This window comes from Accipiter gentilis, chromosome 6 (assembly GCF_929443795.1).
Source record: "Accipiter gentilis chromosome 6, bAccGen1.1, whole genome shotgun sequence".
NCBI lineage: Eukaryota > Metazoa > Chordata > Aves > Accipitriformes > Accipitridae > Astur > Astur gentilis.
Window position 1 is genome coordinate 6,608,305 of NC_064885.1, and position 10,002 is coordinate 6,618,306.

Below are 10,002 nucleotides of genomic sequence, written 5' to 3' on the forward strand. Positions count from 1 at the left end.
AGGAAGACTTGATAATTGCAGAGGAAAGGACCAAACTATGTTCCATGTCCACTAAGATCAGTCAAGAAGAGCAAATTTAAATTGTAGCAGGGGAGGCTCAGACTTCCCTTCTAGTCTAACAGTTAAGAGTAACAGCACTGAAATAATTGCCCAGATGTTCCTCAGCTTCCACTGATGGAGATCCCACCACCTCCTTAGGCAGACCTCTAGCCAAACTGGTTTAGATAGTTGATGGGATAGGTGGAGAATCTTGCTGTGAGTTCCAGTGGCTGCCGAGAGTGCTTTTTGTAACATAGGTTTTGCTATCCTTCCAGAAGTGACAAGAAAAAGAAAAAGCGTGATCGTCAGATCCAGAAAATCACCAATGCCACCAATGCCTTTGCATTCACAAATGTCCTGCTGGTTGGATTTGGAATCACCTGTCTTATTCCTAATCTACCGCTGCAGGTGAATAGGTCAAATGGGTGGGTGTGCTGGAGGGGCTGGCAATGTGGGTCCTGGCAAAATGACAGGCAGGACAGTGCCAGGAGGTCCTGCAAGCCAGCAGAACCAGCTAGTGGCAGGAAGGCTTTCTGGCACTGCTGGGAGACTTCTGTACTGCTTTGGGAACCCCAGTCTTAGAGTTGAAACAAATAATTCCATGCAGTTTACATCTCTTGAGACAACCTAAAGAAGCAGCTGTAGTTAAAAATGTCAGGGTTGATCCACAATTTTTTCACACTTAGAAGTTTCTGCAGCTGAGCTGTGTAACAACAAATACTTTTCTACTGAGATCCTCTCAGCAGTGCCTGTGCATTTAACCTCGGCTTGCTTTAAGCTGCTGATGGTCAGAAAATTTGCTGCAAGAATCATGACACTGATATATACAGCAGGTTATTTCTGTGTCAAATGCTATGCCCAATGGTACTCATGGGATTATAAACTTGTTAAAATATTTATTTTGTGGCACCACCTGTTTTTGGCAGAGGAGTTTAGTGATTTTATGCTATACTTAAACGTGCCTTGATGACGTAGGCAAACAGATATAGTTTGCTCATACTTGCATATTGTCTGCAATAACTTGTGGAAAATTAACTAAATTGGCCACAAGCGCAATGAAAAAGCATTGTGTCCCTGGCCACAGGTTGCTGGCAACGTGTCCTTGCAGCAGTGCTATCTATGAATGAGGTAGGTCTTGTGTGTTGTTAACCTCAGGTAGTACTGCATGTTAGTCTTTGCAAAGTACGGAAAAGCAGTGCTTTTAGAGATGAGTACAAATTTCTTCCCTTGTGTTGATCTTTCAGGTTTTGATTCTGGGTTCCTCAAGCCCACCTTTCTAGTGCAAAGGAGAACAGCTTTTAGGAATGGTATCTAGGACATGACATTTTTCTGCTTCTCTTTCCAGATTCTTTCCTTCATTTTGCACACAATCGTGAGAGGATTCATCCACTCAGCTGTGGGAGGCCTCTATGCAGCTGTGTAAGTCTCTACTTACCTATAATACATGGCTGGCCAGATAAACTGGTCTGGGTTGATAAGCTGTGCAGGTGAGAGGGAGATCAGGAAGTGAAGTATTGGTCAGAGGGGAAAAATGATGCAACTTGTTTCCTCAGTTACCACTGGATATGACAGTAACTGGACTGAGGTCCTAGCTGATGCTTTCCTTGTTTAGAAACAGCTAACCCCTTTGGCATAGCTACTGCAGTGAGATAGGCACAGCTATATATGGGCCTCAGGTGAGACTAGGCTATTGACACTAAGGTTATATAGTAAAAACTCAAGGCTTTTTTTGTCTTATAATGACTAGCTACATGCATGTGTCCAGGTAAAACATTAACATAATTGAATACATTGCTACTGGTCTGCTCTGAAATTACATTGGTAAAGCATTGCTCAAGATACCATTAGTGATGTCGACTCCCTTTTCCCAGGACAGATCATCCATCCTGTTTCCAACTTATGAAAATTATCAATAGCTGAATCTAAATAATCTCTTCCTTATTAAGCAATGTTTTTGGTTTTGAAAACAGATCTGCCCCTCTGTCCTGAGCTGTTGGACAGAGGAACAGAAAGAAGCTGTTATCTTTCAGAGAATCGCAGAATCGTTGAGGTGGGAAGGGACCTCTTGAGACCATCTAGCCCAACCCTCCTGCTCAAGCAGGGTCAGCTAGAGCAGGTTGCCCAGGACTGCGTCCGGTTGGGTTTGGAATATCTCCACGGATGGAGACTCCACAACTCCACAGATTCCTTCTGTCAAAAGTTTTGGTCCCAGTGTCTGGGGAATCCAGACTAGAAAACCCATCTAAGACTCTGCTTCAAAAGTACATAAACTTTTGGTTCCCTGGCAGCTAGAAGCAAAAGATTTTTGTCTTGGGCAAGGTAAATGCCTGTTGCTGTACATATCGGCTTGCTTGTAAACTAATCCTGTTTGGCCATTGCAACTCTCTGGAACTTCCTGGAGTGAGGTATTTTTGCTTTGAATGTTTGCTTTGAAATATGCTTTGCTGTTATATTGCTTTTGTCATATTGCTTTGTTTTGCTTTGAATATTTGAAGGTTTTGATCCATTTCTTTCTTTCCAAGCTTAGTTTAACCTGACCCTTTTTAAACACTACTCAGTTGTGGAAAGAGAAAGATGTTAGACTGTTCCTGAAATTTATTTTTCCATTAGTAGTATCTGATATTCAGCACTTGCCAGTCAACAGTATTGTTTAGTTTGACATAGGATCAGACTTGTCCTCTAAAAAGGAAAATACATACTAACCTGTTGTGCAGGTTTCACTCACTTCTAAAGGGAGCAAATTGTTATGACCACATGAAAATGATTGCTCAGCTGCAAATGCTGTCATCTGGATAAAGAGGCCCTGCTTTTAACTTGTAAATATCAATACTTTTCTCCCTTTGCAATAGGAACAGTAGTTGTATAAGTGCTTCCACCTGCCTACGGTACAGCTGCAAAACAAAACAAGTACTGGATCTGATACATCCTGAGTTTGAGAGCTCAGGATGAGAATAGTCTGGAGAGGAAGGCTCCAGCCTTGTCACCAGCTGCATTCTGCTCTAGAGAGCACTGTGCACACCATTGGGTATAGCTAAATACTTTATAAAAGGAGGTAGTTACACAAAGTCCAGGAGAGATAAGTTCTTCATACTATGTGCCTGTCTTGGGACTGTGCTCTGTTGTGTTAGTCGACTGGGAATGTAAACTGATCTGGGTGATGTGAACAGTCAAGGTGACATATAATAATGCTGTTGCTTTCTCTGTTGACAGATACCCCTCCACACAATTTGGCAGCTTGACAGGGTTGCAGTCGTTGATCAGTGCCCTTTTTGCCCTTCTGCAGCAGCCTCTTTTTATGGCGTTGACGGGACCTTTGGAAGGAGACCCTCTCTGGGCAAGTTCTTCTCAAATTTAATGTGAAAGCTTGGTGGTTAAGATGATTTTGGCTCATTTCTTTGAAAACAAAAGGACTTCTGTGCATGGACCAAGGTTAAAAACAGCTGGAATTTTACATGTCTCTCAGTCTGCTGTTACCTTGGTGCTGTCCAGGAGACCCTTCCCTGTGTGAGTAATGATTCCTGGTGAGGGAAAGCCATTAACCCTTATGCTGATATATGGAAATGGAGGAAGGGAGAAGGCTGCAGGAGTGCTTTCTGCTAACAGTTTGTGTAGTGAGTCAAAATCCGTCAGGTAACAGAGAGTGAATCTGTGTGGACCTCAAAATGCAGTAGAAATACTATGTTCCCTTGAGACCTCTTAGCTCCAATTACCGGTAAATTTGGGGTTGTTGATGCTAATGTCTGAAAAGCCAAGTGGCTATCGAGGGTAGGGCTAATGTAGTGTCTTGATGAGAGTCTGTCTGGGCAGCTCAATAAAATCATGACATGGGTGGTCTTGGGGAGAGTCCTGGTCTCTAGGCTACATGTGCCCACCCCAACAGCCTGTTGCTCTTCAGTCAGCAAACTTGGTGTAAAAGAACTGCAGCTTAAACAGCCCTGCCTGTTCTGTGGAACAAGACTCGCGCAGCCATGATCCAGAGCAACAAATTCTCGCAGCATTTAGCTTATACATGTGGTGCTCTGGGCACAGGAGTGTAAATAGAAATACAGTGGAGGTTGTTGCCAATACACTGAGCAGGGCGTCTCCTGGTTTGCCTGCAGCTGAGTGACGAGGGCTGGGTTCTGACACTTCAGCATGCGTGACTGGGTTGTCATCTTCTTAGCCTGCCTAATTTTGTTTTGTCTTTCTTTTTGCAGCTGAACGTTGGCTTACTTGGTGTGAGCCTCCTGGGTTTCTGCCTTCCAATCTACCTGGTCTGCTACAGACGCAGGCTAGAGAGAGAAAAAAACCAGAAGATGGATGATGCCAAACTTTTCTTCAAAATCAATGGCACTCCCAATGAGGAAGCCTTTGTTTAAACTGGTGCTTCAAATACAACCTCCCCTGTACAGGTTCCTACCACATCTGTGGGTTCTACCTGTGGTGTAAGCCAGGCTTTTTCTCTCCTGGCTCTGCCAGTCTTTGCTCCTCACTGGAGTGAGGGCTGGACATCATGACTGAGCTTTCCTCAGATATACAGCAGGAGGAGACTTCCTACTCCTTACTCCAGAACACGGGACACTTTTCCTTTTTATAAAGGCCATGCAGATATTGTGTCTTAAATTATCCCCTGATCACACTCTCCAGCAGCAGAGTCTCTGCATAGGAAATTGGAGAGAGAAGGAATAGAGGGATGGGGGAAGGGGGAAGAAAGACCATAATTTGAGTTTGCAAATGTAACATGCTGAAGTCTGTTTTCTCCCCCTCTTCCCCCAACCTCGGCTAACATTGTCTCAGATGGAAGCTGCACTCTCCTCCCTCCCTGTGGCTTCATAATGGTCTTTCTGCTTGATGTGTAGATGGACCTAGTGGTTTTACTCTCTATCCAGACATACCCCAGACTGTTTCTGAGGCAGGGAAGGGGATTTTATTCCTATGTGTATGAGCACAGCTTCAGTGTATTGCTAAATGTTGGCTGCTAGCACTGACAGCTCCCAAACCTTTTATTACTGCAAATGACACAGACCGTGAGCAATGGATCTGCCTTCCACACTGAAATGAAGAGCCTAGCGGACTGCTTGGTCGTTGACCAAGCCTTCAGAGGCCTGGAATTCCTCTTCTTCCCGGCGTGCAAACCACCTGTACGTGTTTTAAACTGTCTGCAGTCCTGGAACCTTTGAGATAGGAATTGGATCTTGTTTACCGATGAAGTGCTTTGAGACTTTGCCTTTTGACTCTTCTTCCCTCCGACATGACCCTGGGAGGGGAGCAGCAGCGTGTGTTTAGTAAAGTGGAGAAGCTTCTTCAAGCTGAGTTCTGGGGCTCCAAACACCTTGGTGTTCACGTGTCGTGAGCTGACTTGCTGTTGAAAAGAATCAAGAGTGCAGAACACTCCTTTGTGTCTGGTAACTGGATCCTGTGGACATATGGCAGGGTGATGTGGTGATGTAATTCTTCCCCTAGCCATAGGTTATTTACGTTGTTCTGATAACAGCCCCCAAGCTGCTGAACACCAGGTTACTGTGACTGACCAAAAAGCTGCCGTTTTGGCTGTATTAGGAGCCTTCCTATGATGTTGATGCTCTGTCTGGACAGAGTACGTGGCGATTGATTGTATGGTAAAGCTGACTTACAGAGCAATACATGTGGGTAAAGGTGCCCCAGGCCTGTTCACCATGGAGGGACTACAAAGGGAATTCTTAACCTGCTTATTTTTATAGAGGTCTTATTCCTAAGTCTTGTCTAAAGTCAACTTTTCTGCCCTTAACCTTCTTGTTGAGGTCGGTAGCTCAGCCTCCATAGCCTTGTGACTAGCATTAACCACTGCGCCATTTGGAGCTGCTCAAAGCAGGACTGTGCAGCGTTGAGGATGAACATCACCAGTGGGTCTGCAGCAGCGTGTGCGCTGGGTTGAGCTAGTGGCTGCAAGAAGGTTGGGGGCAGAAATAAAGCAGTTATGAAGACATAGTGGTGGTGCTTTCTGAACTGCCAGCTGCTGCATTACTGCAAAGCTTGGCGGGGGGTAAGTAATTCATGTTCTTTATGTCTGGTCGGAAAAGTACAAGACTCAATCACTGTCCCGTTAGCTCTAAGCTGGGGATTAGAAACAACAGTGCACTCGGACCTTCCTGTGAGAAATTACCTGGAAACTGGGTGTTAACTTGCTTTACTGATGGCTTGAAGCATGCACATGCTCAGCCCAGCCAGGCCTTCACCTTCCCTAAATAGCAAGCTTGGTGACCTCTTGCACAGAGCCTCGGCAGGACCGCTGGAAGCCCTGCGGAGTCCCTCGCTGGTGGCCTTGGCGGCCCCGGATGACGAGGCAGCTTTGTGGGACAGCAGCGCCATCTCGAGTCACTGCCTCCAGCCAGCCTCCTGCGGGCGGTTCAGCTGCCACTCCGCTCCATGGTACCTTTTAGTCTTCAGTCACTCGTTTGGAAATGACTTGCCACTTGAGTATTTTACACATTGTGGAATTTTTTTAATGTGTTGCCTTTATTAAATGTGTTTGTTCCAAGACAGCCTTACTGCCTGCTGTCAACACTTTACTCGAATTCTAGAACTTCTCGTCTTTTGTTGGCCTCTAGCTTTGGTGATGATTTAGTGATGTTTCCAGCTTTTGTTTCTTTTGTGTTGAGCAATAATTGAGGGGGCAGAGTTTTAATTCATTTTCCTGTTCAACTGGCATTGTCTCAATTACATACATGTTCAGAGACCCACCAGCAGTAGTACAGCTTGCCTAGATTTCCAGAGGGCTTACTGCAGATTTCTGCATTTCATATTACTATACTTTCTCCTAAATATTTTGAGAAGATTCCTACTCTTGCTCCGAGGTATTTGTGACATGACAATGACAGATTAAGTATCTTTTTTTTCAGTAAGAGCTCAGACAGGTGAGTGTGAGCCACAGTCCTCAAGACTCACAGTGTCTTAAAATGGAGACAGCTGTTGGAGGGTGTCAGTGTGCTAACTCAGCATTACCTCCACCTCAGTTTCAGAATATTGAATGTGATAGCTTCCACTCTTATGTCACTTGAATTCCTGATATAAATGTCTTTACAAAATGGTGGTATACTGAGTGGCATATTTTCATGAAGTTGCAGTGGAGGTGATGCTGCCTTTGAAGTATGTGCAGCTAAATTAAACAAAAACCCACCTTTTATTCCTGCTGTCTACCTCCCTACTGCAGTTCTTTATTAGGAATACCCTCTAACCCAGTTTCACCTGATAAAGTGGTGGATATATGTGCTCTGTGTCTCTGCTGATGTGCCATGGTGTTTAGAAGCTGCTGGTCAGCTGTGAGGAGTAGAGCTCATGCCTTTGAGTCCCAGTTTCAGGCTCGGTTTGCAGGTTGAGAGTAAGGTGTGCCTTTGGCTTGCAGTCACCAGCTCTAGTGGGTACACGATGAAGTTTGAGTTGTTCAGTGTTGAACAGACAAATGGGAGTGCTTTCTCATGCAGTGCAAAGTCAAACTGTGGAATTCATTGCTGCAGAACATAGCAGGGAACAGAAGTATAAATGTTTTTTAAAAAGGGGCTGGTTAAAAAATGGTCTGATGCATCCACTAACTCAGGGAGATTTTAAGTTGCTGTAAATAAGGAAGTTATGCCAAGGAAAGACTACTTTTCTACAAGCTCTCTCTCTTCAGAATTGGTCAAAGATGGAGGAAATATATTCTGGGCTAGGTAGAACAACTGACCTGATCTTGTGGGGTTTAATTTACTGACAGTTGTGAACCAAACTAATTAATTTTAAAAGCAGTCTCAAATTTATCTATCAAAAACCCCTGTATCTGCATGCAAGATGGGCAAATACTCTACTGGTTGTGGCATAACTGCTTAAATGCTGCACCTTCTGCAGGGGTGAGCCCCTCAGAAGACAGAGTATTCTGGCTTCAGCCTCTTCTAAATGTTGTCTTGCATGGTGCAGAAACAAACCCTGTTGGGATGGTCCTGTTATGCATGATTGTTCATGGGTAGTTTGCGTTGTTCTTTGATGCTTATGGAAATATAATTGTGGATTACTTACATTTGGAGTGGAAAACAGCATTGCTGCTTTCTAGCTAAGTGATGCAGGACCAAGAGAATTCCTGATGTACTCTTCTATGTGCATGAGCCACCTTGTGGAAAAAATTAATGGGCTACCAAAGACTAGAGACCCACATCAATTTAAATCAATAATGTGTTTACCTGTATAGCTCAAATATAGGTCAATGTGTTTACTTCTGTAATTCCTAAATGCTAGAATTTGTAGGGGGTTTTTTGTGCCCCTTATACCCCCTTACCCTCATCCATATGAGAAGTCCAAGGAGGGTGGTCATGGGAAAGACCTCATCTCCTCTACAGAAGCATCCCCAACTGAATGTAATGAAGCAGAAACCTGATCTGTGAGTACTTCCCAGTTTGTAGGAGCCCTCGGAGTCAAGGGTGTTGCTGTATGAAGGTGATTGCATCTTCTGGAAACGCTTCTCCTGGCCTCTACAGACTCTCACGTGCATTTAATATGCATCTGTATTTAAAAAAAAAAAAAAAAAATTAACAGTGGGGAAGGGAGGGTGACCTCTTTTTCCTTTCACTAATCTGTCAGTACCTAAGCCCACTGACAGTCTTTATAGCACTAATGCAATGATGCTATCAAGAGTAGCAGAGAAAATCTGTGCTGTTTTGCTTAATAGACACTTATAACTTTATTCAGTTACTGTCATAAAGTATCTGGATCCTTGAGATGTCTGCAAAAAAAAAAAAAAAAAAAAAAGGCAAATCTTGCTGAGACTCCCAACTTAACTGCAGTGCTGCTACAACGATTGAAATGTTTAACTCCCACACCAAAGCCTGGCCTCTTTGTGCTCTGTCTACAAAGGAAAATTGTAGGATAATGAGATTTTAACTAAGTCAGTAAATCACTAAAATGTTTTAAAATAGGAGATTTTCCTCTTGACAGGCTGATGAATTTGGAAAATATGCCACAAAATCTAAAGCAGATACTGTAGGGTAAAAAGAATGAAATCTTTAAAACTACAACTTTTGTTAGTTGGGTTTTTTTTTTCCCTTTGAGTCTTTTCTGCATCTGCAGAGCTGTTGGTATTCCCTACTTCCCAGTTTAGAAGTGCAACATATTCATAATGGAAACTAGTATTACAGTAGGATTCCTGATGGAAAGGGACTGGTCTTGGTGGTGTTGGTTTTTTTTCCTCTAAATTAAAACAAAAACAAAAAACCCCAAAACCTCACTTCTGATTTATATTTCATAATGTTATCTTCTCTGGAATAGCTGAAACAATGATGTATTATGTAGATGCATTCTTACATGTTAATTATAAACCCTACAGGTCCTTGTTTTTCTACCTGTGCTGCTCAGCCTGTCTCTGCGCAACCTGTTTTTATCGTGTCCTGTGCTCCGTGTTGTCATCCTTTCTACTGCTGCTTGTCACTTCCTTGTGCCTGACGCTCTGTCACTTGCTTTTTATTCCTGGGTCAATCCCCTTTTTCAGAAAGCCCCCTCTTTTTAACCTGATGGCATTAGCTTCTCCCACCTCCTCCTGTTAACAAAATTTTTTTGTAGCATTTGTCAAAGTTGAATTGTAAGCTCCTAGCGGCAGGCCTGTGTCATCTTTTCTGTGTTTGTAAGGTGTGCGTTCTTGCAGTACTATCTAAAAATAAATGTGGTATTAAGTTAATCATTAGTTTTCCTTTTGAGGCCAAACATACTGAAGGTATTGCTTGGTTCCTTGCAAGACTATGTAAGCATGAGTGCTTTACACAGTGTCATCTGCCAAAGTGCTTGGCTGCAGTTGAATGTTTCCTTGACTCTTTCTTCTCTAAGTTAGGAGCTAACAGCCAGATTTTAAATAATCTCTGAGAAAATTTTGAGGTGTTTTTTTTTTTGTTGTTTTTTTTAAATTTAGACAGCAGGTTGAGAAAGACAGGTCAAGCTCAGTTATACAGGGTGAACTGGTATCAAATAATGAAAGATTAACAACTGTGG

The 10,002-nt window shown here is 43.3% G+C and overlaps 1 protein-coding gene across 4 annotated transcripts in view; it reads left to right on the forward strand.

Annotated features, from left to right (window-relative positions):
• Window positions 1–9,694, forward strand: part of SLC43A2 (solute carrier family 43 member 2) — a 34,195-nt gene extending 24,501 nt beyond the window's left edge. For 2 of the 4 annotated variants that reach the window (XM_049802351.1, XM_049802352.1), the window contains exons 11-14: window positions 315–447; window positions 1,385–1,458; window positions 3,250–3,373; window positions 4,236–9,694. In XM_049802351.1, coding sequence (XP_049658308.1) covers window positions 315–447; window positions 1,385–1,458; window positions 3,250–3,373; window positions 4,236–4,397 — 493 coding nt within the window. In that variant the 3' untranslated portion in view covers window positions 4,398–9,694. Of the gene's footprint in view, window positions 1–314; window positions 448–1,384; window positions 1,459–2,069; window positions 3,374–4,235 lie in introns of those variants that run through there. The other 2 variants (XR_007506294.1, XM_049802353.1) reach the window with 2 other exon arrangements.
• Window positions 9,695–10,002: the final 308 nt, after the last annotated feature.